Below are 21,492 nucleotides of genomic sequence, written 5' to 3'. Positions count from 1 at the left end.
TAAATGTCCGCTAGTGCGGACTCCGTGCCGCGCGGCTACACGCGACACGGACTAGGTAGTTTGGACTAGGCTTCCTATTCTGAAGAGAAATGAGGAGTAACGGTAGTTCGGAATAGGAAGCCTAGTCCGAACTACCTAGTCCGTGCCGCGTGTAGCCGCGCGGCACGGAGTCCGCACTAGCGGACATTTAAAAATGGCCGCGCCCGGCAAGATGCAAATGAAGCCCGGGAAATTCAAATCCTGGGCTTCATTTGCAACTCCGGTTGCCTACATTACCACCCTAATTCGAACTAGGGTGGTAGTGTAGACATACCCTCATTGTAGCATCAACAGCAGTAGAATCTCTGAAGTGTTTGGAGAGAAGCAAGGAAGGGTACCTGCCATCCTCCCCATCTACTCTTGAGCTGGGTCCATGCAGTGGGAAATGAATACTGTATAACTTGAAAGGGTTTATCAAAAACTACACAACCTGTGTGAACACTGTGCGGCAATATACCTGCTTTGGGCAGTTTTCAGCATAGACGGTTACAAGTTTTCTCCACAGCTGGGATTTAAATATTGTAATTATAGCTAGAATTTTCTTAGGAATCTAAGGGAATACTTAACTTAATGTGGTTTGCAAAAGCATACGGTTAACTCCACTGATTTACTCCATTTGACTCCTTTCAAAACCCTATATTATACGTTATTCATATAATAGAGAGAGATAATTTACAGGCCATATTCTAAAAAGCTGGCAGCAGAGATGTGTGTTATACCTTGCTTTGCAGGACAGTCTGGATGTGTCTACACTGCACTGTAACTCAAAATAAGATATGCAAGTTGAGCCATGTATCTTATTTCAATGATATTTCGAAATAGCTTATTTCATCATTTGGTGCTGTCTACACAGCACCAAATTTTGAAATAAAGCACTATTCCAAAACATCCCTTACTCCTCTCAGAATGAAGTTTACAGGGACATCAGAATAGCGAGCCCGAAACAACCGGTGTGCTGTGAAGATGCGGAATAGCTATTTTGGGGTACTCCAAAAAGACATACCCTTTGTTTCCTTTGGAAGATAAGTGGTGACATCAATACTGATCTCCAATGGGTTTTGCGCAAGTGGAGCAGTTTTAATTCAAGGCTCCTATCACCTGAGACAATGAAGGGAGGTGTCATATGTGTAGGCTCACCAGATACGCTACCAGTCTTCCTGCCAGGACTACTCAATTTCTGTGCTGTGCCGGCATAAATGTCAAAAGAGTTGTTTTTCACCACTGCAACCTCATCCCTGCACAGGTTCCACTGCTGGGAGCTCTGGCAGAGACTATCAAGTGAATTTGACCCTGTATTTCAAAAACACACCGTGAAAATTTAGAATGGAATGTTATAGTTATGACATTGCTGTAATTACTTACTATTGTCTCTGCAGTGCCCCAAACCCCTACTGCCAAAAAGAGTGGGGAAGCTGAAAGAATCAAGACTCCAACATACATTCTGTGCAGGCAGCTTTGAGTCCTTATAATGAACTTTTGAATTGAAAAGATTAATGTGGAATTTTCATTGCTCCAGATAATGCATTATGGAAGTACAAATTAAAAGAAGTTACTGTAAGTGCTACCAAAACTTGAATAATACCAAAAAGGGATTATTCAAACCCAGAAAATGTGTCACTGATACTCAGGCTTCCACCTATCATTTTAAGGTGCTTCCATTTCAACCAATCTTTCAGATTCTGGAGAGGATCCTGAGGGTTCTGGTTTTTTCATTGTCAATCTCTTTGTCACCCTGATTTGGCCTGACACCATCTTTGTGATCATGGAGGAATGGCCAAGAAACTCTCCCTTTGGAGATTATCAATGCAATCAAAGTAACAGCTGTTAATATAACACTTTCCCTCGTCTCTATGAGCGAAGCAAATAGATTCTGCAGTTCTGTGGCTTCCCAGAAAGCAAATAACAGAACATAAACACTTCAAAATCTATATGAGAACAGCCAGTAAACTAACCAGGACTTAATATTAGCTGTTTTTTACTTACCTGTAACCAGTAGACCTTAAGGTATATCCATAACATTAATTGAAATGTCACAAAAGACTAAATATATCAGCCAAAAAGACATAGCAATATACACGACCAGACTCTCAGTTATCAGCATTGTAAGAATAATCTTAAACATCCCACTATTCCAAGAAAGGCTGTGAAGGAAGGCTACAGGAAGTAGATAAGGGCAAAATATCCATCTCGTTGGAAAAGTGCATACAAATAAAAAGTTTATGAGCCATGAGTTTAAATCTAGTTTCAATATAATTGTGGCATCCTTGAGCTTTTGCTGCACGATATCATTAGATAAAATAAAAGTTTTTTTTTTAAAAAAAAGGTCAGACACTGAAAAAGAAGCATGAAGTTTCCAACAAATAAAATGTAAACGGTTAAAATTCTAACATACATTATACTAGATACTGAATAACATCAGAATTAAATAAGATAAATATTGATATGAGTTTTAAAAAACGGATTTAAAAGAAAAGTGACAATACAGAGTCTGGGAAATATCTCAATAACCTTTCTACTAAAAATAATTAGGTATATTCACCCTTCATTATATTTATAAATTCACACAGAGAGGAAAGTAATACACATATATAAATATTAATATATAATTTTATATACATATAAACTTGATGCATGTACTGTATATTATGTATGCAGACTCCTACAGCAGATAAAGTATGCAATTATTACACATACATGTTACAATAATTTCTTTATGCATCCATTAACACTAGATATGCTCAACACATTTGTAAATACCTACATAATGGCATTTTCATGTATTTATTTAAAACAAATAATCCTTAGACATTTAATTAATTTTGCTAACAGTATATGTAAGCTGTACTACCCCTCTGTGTGATGCCCTATGTAAATTACCCTCACTCCATTAATTATAAAATGGATGTGGTAGACTGCAAATAACAGTACCTGTTGTCTATCCAACCGCATTCTTTTTGCAGCATTTCTGCTTTCACTCTCACAGGCTGAAGCCAGGATACTCTCTGCTACTGCTGAAGTAAGGTGTGAGGGAATAGGTCGTGACTAAGAAAGAGAAAAAAAAAAAGACCAAAAAAATTATTACTGGGATAATAACTAGACCTGCCGTTTCCTTATCGGAGCATTGGCACATAGGCAAGAGTGTCCATTCATTGAAATGTAATTTATATCAACAAAAAGGGGAAATGGAAATTGTAAAGATGAAAAATGAAAACTAGTTGGAGGTTAAAGTTGCAGTTGATCCGCACAGATCCATCAAAAGCACTTTCTTTTCCCACAGCTCTATTGTCCATTGTATTTAATCTGGCTCATTAGGCTGCATTTTGAACAGACAGCAGCATATTCTCTGTGTTCCAGCAGCACTCTGGCTGTCTGATTCTTGCTAAGAAAATGGAAAAGGCTTTTATCCTGTACAGCATATGACAGATATGAGCAGTGTTTTTAAACTCGTTAAAAAAAAACAGAGTTGAAACATCACTCACATGTAACAGATTGTCAGAACATTTCAGAGCAGTCCATATGTAATGTCACGAACATTTACATTTCTTGCAACAATATGATTGATGTCATTACAATTATTTTTTTAAAGCTATATGTATTTTGACATAGTAACATATGTCAGGCCCCTATCAATCTGTGTAGTCTTCAAAGTTCCAACTACATTCTGAAAAAAACTTGCATCAATAGTTTTTACAGCATTTACATATTTTAGGTCTAAGTTACATATAAATCAAGTGAATCCTAAAGTTTTATTAGCTCTACAGTTGGCTGTGAATGCATAACACTTGCTATAACAATTACATAAGGACAATCACAGATTATTTGCATTCCTTTCTGTGTAATGGTATGCAAAAATCATTTCACTGAAAGATGAATCCCATAATGAACATCTCAACATCTTTTCTTAATTAAGCTACATACAAAGATAGATCAGAGATTTCAAGAAAATAAGTCAAATGAGGACAATGCCATACACATTGTTATAGAAGCATGCACATCTTAGGGGGCTAAAACATATTGGAGCAGATCCTCAACTTGCATAAGTTTGTATAGCTCTCCTTCCTGCTGAGTAAATGGCCTGACATTTATTCTCTATAGAATTTCATCAAATTTTAGTCAACAGTATAAATATGTATCTACTACAAAATATGACTGATAATCAAAAACATATATTTTAAAGCATTTTCAGGCATTTCCCAAACAAACTCAGAACAGGTTCTCTGAATTGGCACACCTGACTTCACATTTCAAACAACATAGCAAAATTATGAGCAATGTACTACAAGACTTTACTTTTAACCAAAAGAACACATCATATTTCTTAGCTTTCACTAGCTGTGTAGTATCAATTTAATATCTGATATTGTACCTCCAGTAATGGGTGGAATATATCCTATCCTTGCAGAAAGATGCAATGAGTGAACAGACGTATCTTTTCTATTTCCAGATACTATAGATTTAATTCCCCCCAACTCTTAGACCAGAGTAAATCAGAAGTAAAATCCACTGAAAACAACGGTGCTTCTCTGGTGTAAACAAATGTATATAAGAGACAAATTAGTTATTATCCTATAATAGAATTACGTTCTGCCATGTTAGTCCAAAAATTAAGTACAAGAACTTGTTTTTCAACATAAACAATGAGTCTTCCTGAGTGAAGGAAGAAAATCAAGTTTAAGAGGAGACTTGTGTGTCTGATGTTAAATCGTGGCATCATAAACTAACAAACAATTTATTACAACACAAATAGATGTGTTCCTTGCCTGGCACCGGTCCATAGACTGGTGGCTGGGAACTACTGCTCAAAGGTACACTGGGTATGAAGTCTGCCAGATGATATGGAAACAGTCACACAATGGCAAATCTGATTTCCAGAGTACCAGAAACCAAAAAGAAACATCTAGCAAATTCCTTCGGGTTGAATCTTTAGTTAGAGTGCAAACAAACATACCTTCATATGGAGTCCTATAGGCAAATAAATGTGCCATAAAATTACATGTCCAACCAGATATTAAAATGAATCCAGATACTTCTGGATTGGGTTCTGATAGAGGAAAGAGGTTCACTGAAATATCTGTTAAACAATGTTTTGGCCACTAGTAATATCAAGCAGTCAAACGATCTTCACAGATCTAGAAAGTGGCAAAAGAGTCTATCATTTGATTATAGAACCTTGTAGTTAGAATCCGGAGAGTCAGAGATACATCTTTGAATCAGAAAATGGGATGTTCTTGGGAAAATAAAAAGAGAACAACTACTTCTTGCAAGATATGCTATTAATGTCCTGTCTTTTATCCCGATTGTTATGCATGACTCTTGGTGGACTAGCGTAAAGGATAAACTGGGGCAAACTTATCAAGAAAATTCAGAGCAAGCCTGAATTATCTCAGAAACATTTAATATAGGAAGCTAAATTTGGCTCAGATTCTGCTGATTTTACTCACATTGAGAAATATCTTAGTTTGGGATTAATTCAAGGGCAGCATCAAGCCCTTTGTTACTGGTAGGACACATTTAGGCCATGTCTTCACTTGCCAATCCGGAGATTGATCTTCTGGCATTTGAGTTAGTGGGTCTAGTGAATACCTGCTAAACTGAACACTGAGGGCAGCTCTAGTCAGCACGAGTACTCCTCACAGTCACGAGGAGTAAGGGAAGCCAATGGGAGTGTTTGGTCCTGTCGGTCTCCCTCTGTGACGATTGTGCCAAGATCAGCTTAAGCTAAAATGATTCCAGTTACATATTTTACCTAGCTGTAGTTGCATACCTTAATCTGACCTTCCTGGCCTTAGTATTGCTGTTTCATATATAATAACTTTCTCCTACTCACATTGAGGGCTTGGTTCTTATTAAACTTAACACTGGTATAAATCAGGAAAAAAATCCATTGGAATTACACAAGTGTTTTAAAATGCCAGGGAATTGGACCTCTAAACTTTTATACACCAATGTAAAGGATTCAAACGGCTATTTTGATTCCTGTGGTGTCAAGTAAGACAAATTGTTTCAAAATGGCAAATAAAATATGGAACATGGAAGAGAGGCAAGTGATAATATCTGTATCCTCCTTTATTTATGCTTCAGTAATTTTAAGATGGAGAGAAAACATGGATGGATAAAACTAAAGGAGGCGCTTAATAGACGGTTTGTAGATAGACCCTTGAAAAATAGCATATGCCTTGGTCCACCACATAACAGTTGTACTGGAATTCCCCATTTGTTCACTCATATAAACAATAGTACTACTGTGTATATGTATACACAATAGAATCTCATTGTTACATACACTTTTGAAATGAACATTGTTTGTAACTCTGAAATGTTTGTAACTCTTAACAAAACATTATGGCTGTTCTTTCAAAAGTTTACAACTGAACACTGACTTAATGCAGCTTTGAAACATTACCATGCTGAAGAAAAATGCTGCTCTTAACCATTCTAACTTAAATGAAACAAGCACAGAAACAGTTTCCTTACCTTGTCAAATCTTTTAACAGCTTTCCCTTTATATTTTAGTAGTTTATGTTTAATACAACTACTGTACTGTACAGTAGTTGCTTTTTCCCCCACAGCTGCCTGATTGCCTACTGCCAATTCCAAATGAGGTGTGTAGTTGACCAGTCTGTTCATAAATCTTGTGTTTGTACCTCTGAGGTTTTATTGCAGCGTCTTTCATCTACACACCTCTGAGGGCAACAACCAACTGGGGCTCAGCATGTACTGTACCACAGCAGAAGAAGCAAGGAAATTTTGGCCAAGGGCAAAAGGGTTACCCTCCAGTTTGTGTATTTGGACTCTATCTAGAAGGGACCTTGGTTTTTAAAGACTTCTTCCAATGATTGACACACACTAAGCTTAATGGAACTTCATTTACCAATCTCAAACAGGAATTGTGAAGTCTACCCATTCCAGATCTGAAGCTGAGGTTCCAGGGTATTCAAACATAATTGTTATACCACTAAGGAGTATTAAATAGAGAAAGTCAACAGGAATGATTGAATCATTATTTCTACAGGTTACTCAACTGCATATAAGTCCCTAAATGGATCTTGCAAAATGACTGAAAGCAATGTTCCCTTTAATCTTTTCCATCCATAAGCAGTTTTTTCCATCCATGTGCAGAATACATTTTTATGTGCACTGAGGCATGTGCACATAAAACAAAAAACCTAGCTGTGGGCACTCTGCTAATCCGCTGGGTGGCATTTGAGTCTCTCCTGAGTGGCAGAACAAGTGCCCAGCTTATAGAGAACAGTGATTAAGGACAGGGATGATACCTAGAAAAGTGTTGTGGATGGAACACTTGTGGACCACTTCTATTACTAGGGTAGCAGAAAAATGCTCCCTATTCCTAATTAAATTGTCAATATGTTGCTTCATTTTCAGGCCTCATCCTGGGATAGTCAGAGATAGTTTCAATATTGCTTCTGTCTAGACAATTATCTATATTTAAAGAAATGATTATTTCATTATGGGAACACAAAACCATCCCATTCAGTGTAACATTAAGTAAGGTTTAAGGTGATGGATATTTTATCCAGATCAGAAACAGAGGTTGACACTAGCATGAACATGCTCACTCTCTAATCCTCCATAGTTATGCACCTCCACCTCTCCTTTTGTAGAAAACTTACAAAAGACTTGAAGCTGTATTTGCAAATTTCATTGTACAAAATAAAATTAGCTGATGCATTGCTCTGTAACATGGAAGGTCAAAGAATAATGGGCCTGATTTAAAACAATTTGAAGGACTATCTGCCTTTACTGTAATGAGATTTGGATCAGGCATTAAAAATGGTACATCAATAATCAATAGGCATATTTAATTACCAGTGGAGAAGTACTGCAAGGTGGCTAATTCTTTTACTAAATTGAAACTTGAAAAGCTTGGTCATGAATCAAAAAAAAATTGCTTGCCTGTGTATGCTACCTGCTTGTTTAATATAACAGAGATAATCATATTTGATAGCATGGCTATAATATAAAACCATTGTGCAAGTCACCAAAATATGATATAGCCATATTCTCAGGTTAACATGATGTACATAAACAGCATCTTTATGGAAAACATAAGTGTCATTTTTGCCATATAAATGCAAACCCCATATCTCTATATAAAATATAAATAGGCCATTATATTTTAGGTTTAGACGTATTTATTGGCAAAAGTCTGACAAAATTTAGATAATGATTTCCTGGGAGACATTTTTTGAAACTATCCAGATATTCCATGTGGAGAAGTTTGCAATGCTACTGCACATATTCTAAAGAGAGTGCTGCAGTTGATAGGATTACTATTTTGGCACATTTCATGAAGGCTAATACTGAATTCAAGCACAAATAAATGCCTAAGTTTTCATGCACAAATCTGGCGTAAGCACTCTCAGATTTATGTTTCACATCAGTTTGAGTCAATACATAAAAAACCTAGAGCTAACAGTAAGGAGTGAGTGGATGTGGCACACGTGCCTCCCCCCTTCGCCACTAGAAAACTAAACTTTACATCAGGATATTTGTACAGAAATACTCCCCAATATTCTAAGCCAACTAATGTAAAAAACTAGAATCTCCACATACCAGTGACGCTACTTGTAAACACAGACTTATGCATACTGCTTGCAGACACCAGTACAAATGGATGGATGGGAATGAATCTTAAATGTTACCTTAATAAAAAGGGCATATGGACTCAAATTTTCAAAAATATGTAGATGCCACAAGATGTAGACAGATACTTATTCAGATTCTCAAAAGGGCCCAGGTGCCTAATTCCCACTGATTAGACACTAGGGCTGTGTCTACACTGGGCCACTTATTCCAGAAAATCAGCCACTTTTCCACTGGCCCTTGAATTTCCGGAAAAGCAACGACGCTCTACTGTACAAAATCAGCCACTATTCCAGAAAGCTATTCTGCTCCCGCTCGGGCATAAGTCCTTATTCCGGAACACTGTTCCGGAAAAGGGCCAGTGTAGACAGCTCAGTAGTCTTTTCCGGTAAAAAGCCCCAATCGCGAAAATGGCGATCGGGGCTCTTTTCCGGAAAAGCACGTCTACATTGGCCACAGACGCTTTTCCGGAAAAGGGCTTTTCCAGAAAAGCAGCCTACCAATGTAGACGCTCATTTTCCGGAAAAACTGAAAACGGAATAGTATTCCGTTTTAAGCATTTCCAGAAATTCATGCCAGTGTAGACACAGCCCAAGTGCCTGTCTGCATCTTTAGGTACCTAAATAACTTTGGCCTCTAGTGCATTAATTGTACTTCAGCTGTTGTAATACACAGCTTAAGACTGGTTTAATAACAACATACATATCATCATGTCATAACTTTTTTTATCAAAATAAGTAAGATCCTCTACATATACATATGTCTTCTATTTATAAATATACATTTATATTAATACTTAACTCTTATATAACACATTTCCTATAAACACCTTTAATTGATTTACAAGAGAAAGTCATAATCATCTTCAAACTGCAGATCTTTAACAATTTTAATTGAATATCACAGAACTGTGCTGTAACTACATTGTCTCACTTTTTTCAGCCTACACAATACTGTGATGTCAATTAAATAGAAAAATCTCCAATGTAAAAGCACCACATAACTTAAACTCACCAACATCTAGTTAAAGAATTAAGATTGCAAAATGTTCTTGAGAAATGTGGTGGTGGTGTTTTTTTTCTGAAGCACTCACACACTCTAGGAAGCATGCAATTCAAACCTAACACAATAGGCTTGTTTGAGCTATATGCTGTTTACAGATTGAAGTACAGTACTGCACTCTATTGGATATATTCGTATCATTTTTATTTAGCACTAGCTCTTTGTAAAATATGAAGAATTTGATTGCCATTTTAATGCTTGCAGCACTGTTTTCCCCTTGAGTTTTGATATATTTTACCTTATTCTTTCAGTCTACAAAAATGCTATGATGAGTATCCAACTCCAACATCTATTAGTGAAATAAAAGGAACAAATGGAAAAAGTAAAAATGTAGGGGATTTTTTCTTCATGCTCTGTGGAGATCAGGTTATTTTTCAGTTTTCAGAATAGAAGAATATTTAATTGAATGATCATGTATTACTGTTTGATTAGCACAGTGTCTAAACTAAAATGCTATATTCCTGTCTGCACCTACTTTAAATATGTATAAAGTGAACTGCTGTCGTCCGGCACTCTCTGGACTTAACGGGTGCCAAACCAGAGAATTTGGTCTCCTGGAAGACGTTTGGGGTAAATTATACTTAAATAACAGCACAGAACTCTGAGAGCCAGGACTGGTGGCTGTAAATAAACTTTATGGGACCCCAGAAAACTTGGCCACATCCATAAGTGGACATCCGGCTAACTAAAATCATGCCAGACCTTGGATGTTTCCAGACTAGAGAGGTTCAATCTATACTGGAAAAAGGCTCTCGATATGCTCTTTGTTACTCCAGAATCCAGTTTGGTACCAATGTTCAGGAGTATGTGCTGTAGATCCCTAAGATTAGCAGTACTTCCAAAACAAAAAGGAAGCAAAGTCCACTCATTTCAAAATGGCCTACGTTGCCCCTTAAGCACTGCCTGCTCCAAGTCAGAGAGATGAAGCTGTAGTAAGTACTACTTTATGATGTGTGTACAGAAAATGAAGAGGTGATAGAGGCAACCAAATGACACATGCTAGCCAATCACAAATCTCCCCCTTTGGATCTTTATGTTTGCTAGCCCTCCAGGATTGTCCTAGAGTCTGTAAGAATTAAAGATTAGTGATTGCAGGTGGATGAGGGGGAAGGCGGTGGATATCACATACCTGGACTTCAGCGAGACTTTTCACACTGTAACATATGACATTCTGATAAGTTAAAAATGGGGAGAAAAATGGGGCTTGGTGGAAATATCATTACATGGATACCTGATTGATTGGACAACTGCACAAAAGAGGAACTATTGATGGAATAATGTCAGATTGGAGGGAGATCTCAAGTAGAGCTCCACTGTTGTTTGTAGCTCCACATCTTTATTAATGACCCAGATGTCTGACTAGAAAGCATGCTTTTCAAATTTGCAGATAACACAAAGCCAATATTAGGAGGTTAGGGCTAACATTCAGAGAGATCTTGATCAATTTGAGAACTGGGCTATAGACAACACAATGACATTCAACAGAGACTGAACTGTTATACTTAGGGAAGAAAATAAGTGTGAAAATATAGATTTGGACATAGCTGCCTTGGCAGCAGCACTGCAGAGAAAGATCCGGGAGTGGTGAACCTCAATATGAGTCAGCAATGAGATGCTGTTGCAAAAAAATATAAGTGCAACCCTAGGTTTCATTAACCTTGGCAAGTCCTGGGAGGGTATAGTACCAATCTACTTGTCATTGGTTAAGCATCAGCTAGAGGATTGTGTCCAGTTTTGGTCACCAATGTATAGAAAGGATGTGAAGAAACCAGAAAGAATTTAGAGGTGAGTGACACAGATGATCAAAGGGATGGAAAGCAAGCCATCTGAGCAAAGACTAAAGGAACTGGGTGGCTGTGTCTAGACTGGCAAGTTTTTCCGCAAAAGCAGAGCTGTTTTTTTTTCCTGTATGTTTTTCACAATCACTGCCTCACAGAGCTTGCAATCTTGATCTTGAACAGTGATGAATGTGGGTGGAAAGATCCCCCCATTCATATCACATTGCAGAACTGGGTCCTAAGGTAAGACTGGGCATATCATGTGAGAGTAACAAAAGTGAAAGGGGGGGAAGGGTAAGAGTAACAAGACCACATATTACTTAGACAGTTATATACATAACTTGTTGCTTTAAAAGGTTTGTTTACTTATTTATATTCCAGAAAAGAAACATAAGCAAGCACTAGTGGTCTTCAATATAGCTTTTCTCAGGTGCTGGTTTCCCACAGATACTTATACAGAGGTGAGTCTTGAGAAAGAATTTGAAGAAAAGTGCAGTAGCCATATGGATCAGTTTGGAGAAGCCACTGTACTTAGAGAATTTTTCATCTTAGGCTCTCAAGTAGACCTATGTCTTTCATCACCCCATGAAGTAAGTAGGCCTGTGTTATGAACCTTGTAATACAGATGGGGAAACTAAGATAAAGCAATTAAATGATTTGTTCATCATAGAGAACTTTGGTAGTAGAGTATAACCCAGGAGTATTATCAAGATCTCCCAATTTCCAGTCCCACTAAACAGCTTCCTTTTTTATTAAATGGTAAGATTAAGAAAATATTATCTAGTTGTAATCTTTCAATGGATTATTTTAAACCACAGAGAATGGGAGAAGAAACATGATTGTACAATTAACTAGAAATACTTTGTCAATGGCCTTTTAATGGATATGTTTCTGTCAGAACAAAAACCATGGTGCACATTTAAGAGCTAAGTAATCGAAGGGTGAAAAGATGCCAGACATAGAAAGCACTCTTTCAGCTGAGTATTTTTAACAGGAAATTAAGCAAACAGATTTGGGGTCCATGCAATGATTGGCTATCACAAGTAGAAATAGGGTAACTCTAAGCAATCTTTTAAAAACAGGATATTAATACTGAAAAGCACATTATCTAGCAACATGAACACTCATGAGATCAAACCTTTTCTAGTGCCTCAGAGCTACAACTGGCCTGTTATTCAGTAAGAGGTGTTGTTTGGATTACAAATGGCAAATAAGTGACAGAAGCTAGCCTCAGGCGTGCTTTATACTCTTTACCACACAGAGTCGTTCACTAATTACACTTAGTGTTTACATTTTCTCTTTAACACCATAGCACCAAGCTGTAGAAAGCTGTGCTATTCCACAAGTATGTCTTAATTGTCATATGCCACGTACCCTATCACATTATACTATTTCCTCTGGAAATGACATGCTCAAAATGTATAGTTTTTGCCCTGAACAAAAGGAAAGAAGTTGTATTAAAAACATCTAGGGTAAAAAGGCAACTCCTGTGGAGATCATTATTTGACGTCCTATTTAATATAACAGTTCTGCTCCAGTTCCCGAGGAGTATCCGAGGAGTTCCAGTATCCGGTTTCACTGTATTTCAGCATAATACCTAATTCAAATCAACACCAAAATATCTTGTCTTTTTAATGATGGTCCTGCACAAATGTTATTACCCAGACAAAATAATTCCCCACCTGGTGAAATGGTAAGTAAATTTATAATAATTGGCTAGTCAAGTATCTCTGTACAATGAAGCATTTTTCAAAATAACTTTCTGATATGAGTTAGAGATGGACAAGCTAATTTAAAAATTAGAGTATTGTTGTAACTTCTTCTCGATAGGTGTTATCTTTCAGAATGACTTGAAGTCAATGGGAGATTTTCCGGTGAATTCTAAAAGATTTTGGTTTATGATTCAATTTGAGAGAGTTAAGGAAGGAGAAGTTTCCTTCTTGGCCACCAGGACTGAGAGCAATGCTCTCCTCACTCTGTTGAAATACATCAAAACCCATTCTTTTTTAGAATAGGTTGAAACCACAAACAAGGTCTGATTAAACTTAACTTTTTTAAAGGGGACGGGGGACTTTTCTGCCATAAAAGTTGCCTACTTTATAAAAATTTTCATGATATTTTTCAAAAGCACAGGAATATAAACCTGAATCTGAAAACAGTCCTCACATGAGTAATCATTATAATCATGACTAGTCCATTCAAGTCAAATCAACCTAATTGTTATAGACCAGATTGTAAACCTCTTACTCACATCAGTGAGCAGTTATTCACACAAGAATCTCCAGTCACTTCAACAGGACCTTACTCGTGTGAGTTACTGCTTACCAATGCAAGTAAGGCAGTGGTGGGCAACCCACATGTGGCCTATCAGGGTTCTAGATGCAGCCTCACACTGGTCCCCTCTGTCCACTTCTATTGTGACTCTCTCACACTATAATCTCGCACTTACCTACTTCTTCCCCTCCCTCCCAGCACTTCTGGAGAGCTATGAATTGACTGACTAGCACCCCATCTCTACTCTTCCTCCTCCCTTCCAGAATTTGAACATCACAAATCAGCCAATTCACAGCGCTCAAGAAATGCTGGGAGGGTGAGGAAGGAGAAGGGACTGGGTGTGCTTGGGGGAGGAGGCAGAAAAAGGCCAAGGAGGCAGGAAAAAGGCTATGAGGGAAGAGGTGGAGTGAGGGGCGGAGCCTCCAGCAGAAGGTTGAGCAGTCCCTGGCAAATGAGAAGTGATGCATATTTAAAGCAAGAGTACATGTGACGTGCCCGCAGACTGCACAATTTAATGTCAGAGCCATGCATTCCCTCACTTACTTTTGCTGACAATTTAATTTGCCCCTAATAATGGATCACTTTGTATTGAAAAGGCATGATAAAGAAGGGGAATCAAGTGCAATGTATTTAAATTTTAATCTTGGGGTCATGGTTAGTGCATATGCCGGATTTCAATCTTGCAGCCCACTGCGATGAAGGAAAGCCATTGATGAGGCCCATTCACTAGCCTTGATTGTGAACCTCTTACTCCAGCAATCAGCAATCCAGTTAGATATCAGAACAATAAAACCCTTTATTAGCATCAGTTAACTGTATAACAGGTATGTTGGGTGCTAGTGTAAGTAATATTTGTAACAGTGAACAGTGATATCTAAATCTCACACTCCTGGGTTATCTTTAGCCAGAGAGAATGAATGTGAAAAGATGCTACTTACTGTATAAGATTTTTTTTGTCCATCTCCTACTCTGGATTGCTACAACCTGACACAGTCTGTCAGTGTTTAGCACGTCTATCTGTACTATTCTGTCTCTTTCTGTCTAGCTTCCATTGGTTGAAAGCAGCATGAACCCAGTGTCTAAGGCAATAAAACTGTATGGTAAATTAGAATAATAAAAGTTTACAACTAAAAAAAGGTTCTGTCTCTACATTTTATCTCTCATGTTATTCTGGTCTGCTCCACAATCAAATGTGGTACTTTGTTTTTAAACTTGTTAACAAAATTTTTGAAACCATCAAATGAACTTCACAAGTACTATATTTAGACTGCTATGAAAAGAGAGAGAGAAAGAGAAAAGAAAATTAAAGTTGAACCGGGTATTTTAAAATATGGATGGGTTTTCAAATGATTTATTCTTCAAAATGATACACTTAATTAATAAATGATGTTTGTAATGATGAAGTGATTTATCTTATCTAAAGGTGAGAAAAAATAAAATGTAGCATGCTACAATTTCATTTGCTTGTGCCTCTTCTGGATTGTGAAAATATCAAAGTTCTCCGATGGTTTTGAAATTGACTGAAACTGAGAGGAGAGCTATTCCTTTCCATTTCTGTGCAACACAAGAGTCCAAGAATGTGCAGTGTCTAGAAAATATTGCCAGTTATACCCTAACACAGCCTTCATAGTGTGTGGATAAATAGTAAGATATAAACCCTGGGAAATAAATGACAGAACTGTAAAATTTGCTAGGGATATTTTAATATATTGATTGCCATCTGTACATCTGAACATCAACTCAAAGAAGATAGAAGGGTATACTTTCACTGACTTCTCAATAAACCCAAAAGTACAAACAAATCACCTAAAACTTAAAGACATAGTCAATGCACTTGCCATAAAAACCTGGTTTTACTAAAGTTTTTTTTTAATTCTTTCACCTTTGCAATCATGATCTGCCCTTCCCTTACAATTCCTATAATTTCATGATCATCCAGAAAAAACAGTTATGAGAATTCCAAAGAAATTCCACATCAGTGCTAGATATTAATAACTTAATAGCCTCTCTAAAGGTGTCAGAAATGAAAAAAATATATAAATGAGATAATCTTCCCATTGGTCTCTCCTCACATCTTTCTTGAGTCCTCACTTTCTATGGATTCACATAGAGCTGTGAACTATATCCTCACAAGATATTTTTTTAAAAGCAGTGAACAAAGGGAATAAATTCAGGAAAGATGAAAAGGGAAAGGGGGAAAGAAACCTCTGACCTGACATTACCAAATAAAAAGACACTAAGATGAAAACAAAATAGTGCCATGGATTTACATATGGGGTTTTGATGGAAACTAGGGCTGGGTTTTAAATCAAAACTCACCATCTCAAAACCACTTCTTTTCATCCGCCTGCAGGACTTGAGGTAAGTACGTATGCGTTTTCTGGCACGCTCTTGATACTCAGGGAATTGTCGCCTGCATGAGTCAATGATAGCCTGGATCTTTTCTTTGGGCTGCTTAGAGATTGGGACCATTCGGTCCAAGTTTTCATCTACAAACAGCCTGACAAACATCTGTTGGTAAGAGGGAGACAGAGGAAAAGGGTTTGGAGGACTCTTCCTAGTCTTGATTACTGATAGGAAGATACTTTTTCTGTGTGCTGAAGAAGCTATGTAATGGGAAGCCAGAAATGTTAAGCAAACAACTCTTTAAAGGACTTTTTTTAGGGCTGATAAAAAAGACAAGAAAAGAATTGTCTACAGTGTATAGATATTGTGAGATAAGCCACAGTGGATTGTGAAAATAGGCAGCACTTAACTTTTGTTACTAATTATAAGTTATGATTGCTCCCTGTTTTTGAAAACTGCATATTTACTATTCTGGTTTGAACAATTGCTTGTGTTATCATGCATCATTACATACAGTGGGAAGACAACAGAAAATAGTTGACCACTGGAATGCTACTCCACTAAATTAGCTGCAATTCTCCTCCCCTCCACCCCCATCCACTGGGTGAACATGCACATATACATAAAACACAGCTTAGTTCTCCTCATTGATAAATATGGCACTTTGCCTTATAGTTCTAAATAAAACACAGTAAATCTGGTGTCTGCTGGCGAGAGTTTAATGTACTTTAAAAAGGATCCTTTTGTAAATTAAAGTGCCTCTAATATTGCCAAACTTACCCATAAGTAACAGTACAAAAGGAAACTAGTGAAGTTAAGCAAGGCATTAATGCTGTGGGACTTACATTAAAAGCCTTCAGTCGCTCTGCTTCTACCCCATCAGATTCATTAACCTTTTCAGCATCTTCGTGGTCGTCATGGTCATCCTCGTCCTCATCTCCTCGGTTGAGAGACAGATCTTCAGCACCTCTGCCTATGCTCTCGTTCTTACCAGAGTCATAGCTGGAGTAGCTATGAGCAGGGGACTGAGAATAAAGAAAAGATTTTTTATAATGTACCAGATTAACAGGTTTATTGGGCTCCTCATCATATAAATTTGTTTTCAAATTAGCACATCAAAGGATGTTTAAAATACCACTTTTTTTAATATACTCAAATTACTTTCTCCAGCTCCAACACAAACTCTCATGACCATTGTAACAGAGAACGTTTCCCTCTCATCTTGTCTATATCAGTAAATTACAGCAGCAGTCTGAGGAAAAATCAAGTAAATCAATCTATAAATGAATCTTCGGTGATAATTAAATTCGGAATGAGATGTTTTCACAAAGACTTGTTTTGTACTCAAGTTTCTTCCTGATTACATTTGCAGAGTTTCTTCCACATTGCATTAAATTGCTGCAGTTTCATAAAATATTTCATAGAACTAAAATGACAAATTTTAAGGCAATGCAGAATAAAGGGATAAATAGTCATAATGATATCCACCAATGAATGACTGTCTAGAACTGCAATAAGTTATTCACAAAACACAGAAATAATAATGCCTTAATAGACAACTTTACAAAAATCAAGGAGAATTTAAGTAATCAATTTTTTATAGTTTTCATAGAAATTATGTTAATTATGCTTAATAATGTTTTATTTAGTTAACATATTTTTATCCCACCACTCTAAAGATTCGAGGTGGATTACAATTTTTTTAAAAACACAGTAAATAAATGTATAAAAATTAAAATACAGGATCCCAAGGAGGGGGACGACGACATAAAACCTGCTATAACACCTCAAGAGGAGGAACACATGCACCCACATACACACCCAAACACCAATAAAATCAAGGGTAAAGAGGGTTAACACGCCTCTTCCTGTTTTGCCTTTCTTTAGGCAAACAAAAGTATTCAAAATTTCCCGAGCAACATTAGTGGGTTTTTTTGGATAAATAACAAATGACAATTTCATTAAAGTCATATCCACTCATAGTATCAAAAATACAACAACTATCAAGAGTGTCAAAAACTATACGTTTCCCCTAACAATATTAGATTTTGGCTGACTTGCTATTCTTTGCATACACTTCACTGTAAATCACAAAAAGCAAAACAGTAGTAAAATACTCTATAAGAACATCAAAGTACAGACACAACATTTTTCTCATTTAGAATAATATAGGCCTAGAGTAACTCCACTGAAGTTGTTATTTGTCTAGATGCACCACCATATAACGCATCCAAAGTATGCTAAAGTCAATTAACTCTAGAGGGATTAAAATCTAGCCATATGTGATGAATATCTTTATCATACATTTTTATATAGCTCCTATCACAGTGGTAATCTGAGTCTTGCATAAAATTCAGAAGCACAAAGCCAAAAATAAAATGGGCCAAAATGATCAAACAAGGTATCTAAAGTTATAAGTTTGGATTTATTTGCAAATGCCTCAATTGAGAGGTGTTACGAAATAACAGCTAAAAATCTATAGAAAACACCTGGCACCATGTAGGCAGGTGCAAATGAACTGTGAGTAACAGTACCACTGCTCATCTGAGCTGGGGATAAAGGGACAGAGGAGGAAAAGTCTGACAGGAAAACAAATATAAATATGTCCAATCTTAGTACATCATTTTTCTTTTTCTCTAATTTTCCTTTTCTCTCTCGTCATGTTTCATTCTTGTCTTTTCCTTCCCATCCCTTTCTTTAATGATTTTTATTACTATTTCTGTCTCTGTCTTCTGAATTCCATTTCTTTTCCACATTGATTCTCAGCCACCAGCCCTCACTTACTCCTTTTTACTGCTCCATAGCTCTAATGCTGGGGCCCAAGGGCTACCATTAAAGAATAGCTGCATCCAATGTCTTATGTAGTTTAGATAAAGAATTTTCAAAAGGTGGATTGAGACCCTAAAGTGGGCCATGACCCCATTATAATGGGTCATCCAGGCTAGTGTTAGACTTGCTGGGGCCTAGGGCTGAGACTGAAGCAAAAGCCTGAGCCCTACCTCCCAGGGCTGAAACCTGAACAACCCCACCCACAGTCACATAGTAATTATGGTTGTCAGGAGAAAGGGTCACAGTGCAATGAAGTTTGTGAACAGACCAGGAAGACACATTTTGAGGCAATTGAAGGGGACTACAAATAATCCCAGAAAATTCCAAGACATGATGTGGACTCTTGCATTTCCCATCTGACTGATCCTTTATCATTGACATAAAAAGAAGAAACTGCCAGGGAACAAGAGAGCAACCCAGACTCTAATGAAAGGCTGATACTCAGGTGACCAGAGTTGGAGCTTTCTACCCTGCCTGGAGAATGGATATTTGAGGAAAGTGGGTAGTAAAGACTCATTCTAGAGTGATGTGCTGGTAACTGCTCTAGGTAGTTAACAGATTAGGTTTACAGAAATGTACTAGAAATGCTGAACATTTAATGTAGGTGTTATTAGATAGTGAACTCTTTATTTCTATATGTATAAGAGTTAATTCATTTCTAAGAGGGAAATGTAGAGAGATCTTTACGAAAGATTGTGATTTCGAGACGCTCCCTTGAATGTGTTGTGAATGTGGGAATTTGAAGGTGTGCATTGCAGGAGGGGATTTTGGGAGCTTGGCATGGCTGTGTGTAGCATTTTATCAGAGATGCGCTCTAATTTTTTTATTAACATTTTATTACTATCTCAATACCTGATTTATTTAATGAACCCCAAGACCATCACAATCCTTGCCTGCTGCATCCACTGCAGAATCAGGCCCTGAGAGAAATGTTCTTGATATGGCTGAGGAAACAGTCCTGTTGTGTCAAAGAGCCACACAAGACTTCAGCATGTACACGCAATAGCATTTAACTTACATGGCTATGAGCTGTGCAGAACATGAAATGAAGTGTCTTATTAGCAATTTTCTTTAAAGGCTGATTCATGAAGGTACCAGATATTGGCACGGTGGAGAAAAAAAAATCTCTTCTCTTTCCACAGTCACTTTTCCAGAGTCAACCAACTACAGCAAGTATCCATGCTGCTTCCCTTTTCACTGCCAAACTTTTGTGCCCCTGCTTGCACAAGAAGTTGGCAATGCCTGAACACAGTGGTTCCCAATGCTCACCACATAGAACAGTGGTCCACATGTGGCCCATCGGGGTTCTATTTGTGGCCCACAAGACATTTTGTTTGATGCACAGGGTTTAATGCACAGGGTTGCCAGATTCCGCTCGTTTCTGTCCATGTTGTTTTGTAATGCTTGTAAGGTAAAAAAAGTGACCCACACTGAAATCAAGGGCACATTTGTCCTCTACATACAGTCAAAGCACTGTTATGGTTCAATTGGCACACCCCACAAATTCTAGGTATGCAAGTGTAGTGAGGGATAGCTCAGTGGTTTGAGCATTAGCTTGCTAAACCCAGGGTTGTGAGTTCAATCTTTGTGGAGGTGAGTTGGGGCAAAAATTTGTCAGGGATGGTACTTGTCCTGCTGTGAAGGCAGGGGACTGGACTCAATGACCTTGTAAAGTTCCTTCCAGATCTAGGACATAAGCAATCTCCTTTTAATTTAGCAAAAACTATCCTGTCTTGGAAAACCATCTCAATTACAATAATCTTGCAGCCCACTGAGGTGAAGGGCCACTCATGCAGTCCACTCACTAGCCCAGGCTGCCCCTCACTGATGTAGAACTTGTTATAGTGCTCCTTCTTTTACAACAGTAATAATTGTGCAGTATTGTCCAGTATGATGTTTCGAGTTGCCAGGTGTTCAGTTTTCGACTGGAATACCCATTTGAAAAGGGACTGTGGTAGCTCTGGTCAGCACTACTGACGGGGCCATTAAAAGACCAGTGCAGTGGGGCTAAGACAGGCTCCCTGACAGCTCCATGGCTCCACATGGCTCCCAGAAGCAGAGTCATGTCTCCCTTCCATTCCTACGCATAAGGGCAGCTCCCCATGCTGCCTCTGCCCCATCTGCCACCTCTGCAGCTCCAATTGGGTCAGAACTGTGGCCAATGGGAGCTGTGAGGGTGGTGTCTGCAGACAGGGCAATGCTCAGAGCAATGGTACCTGGCTACACCTTCATATAGGAGCCCAAAAAGAGACTGCTATAGGTAAATACTGCCTAAAGCCTGCACCCGTGAGCCCCCAACCTCCTGACCCAGTCCTGATCACCTCCTGACCACCAAATCTCTGAGCCCCAACCCAGAGCACCCTCCTGCACCCAAAACTCCTCCTCTCCAATCCCATCCCAGAGCCCTTATTCCCTGCCAGAGCCCTCATCCCTTAGGGGCCCAACTCCCTGGTCCAGCCCTGATTTCCCCCTCCCCTGTATCCAAACCCCTTGGCCTCAGCCCAGAGCACCCTTCTATCCCTCAAACCTTGCACCCCAGCCAGAGCCCTCACACACACTT

The 21,492-nt window shown here is 38.1% G+C and overlaps 1 protein-coding gene across 5 annotated transcripts in view; it reads right to left on the bottom strand.

Annotated features, from left to right (window-relative positions):
- NOL4 (nucleolar protein 4) overlaps positions 1–21,492 on the bottom strand; it is a 265,203-nt gene that overhangs the window by 34,091 nt on the left and 209,620 nt on the right. For 4 of the 5 annotated variants that reach the window (XM_006115357.4, XM_025180839.2, XM_006115360.4 and 1 more), the window contains 3 exons: positions 16,949–17,128; positions 16,077–16,268; positions 2,968–3,081 (listed from right to left, as the gene is read on the bottom strand). In XM_006115357.4, coding sequence (XP_006115419.1) covers positions 2,968–3,081; positions 16,077–16,268; positions 16,949–17,128 — 486 coding nt within the window. The remainder of the gene's footprint in view (positions 1–2,967; positions 3,082–16,076; positions 16,269–16,948; positions 17,129–21,492) is intronic. The other variant, XM_006115358.4, reaches the window with a different exon arrangement.

This window comes from Pelodiscus sinensis, chromosome 2 (genome assembly GCF_049634645.1).
Source record: "Pelodiscus sinensis isolate JC-2024 chromosome 2, ASM4963464v1, whole genome shotgun sequence".
Taxonomy (NCBI): domain Eukaryota; kingdom Metazoa; phylum Chordata; order Testudines; family Trionychidae; genus Pelodiscus; species Pelodiscus sinensis.
This window is presented reverse-complemented; position numbering and strand designations above follow the sequence as displayed.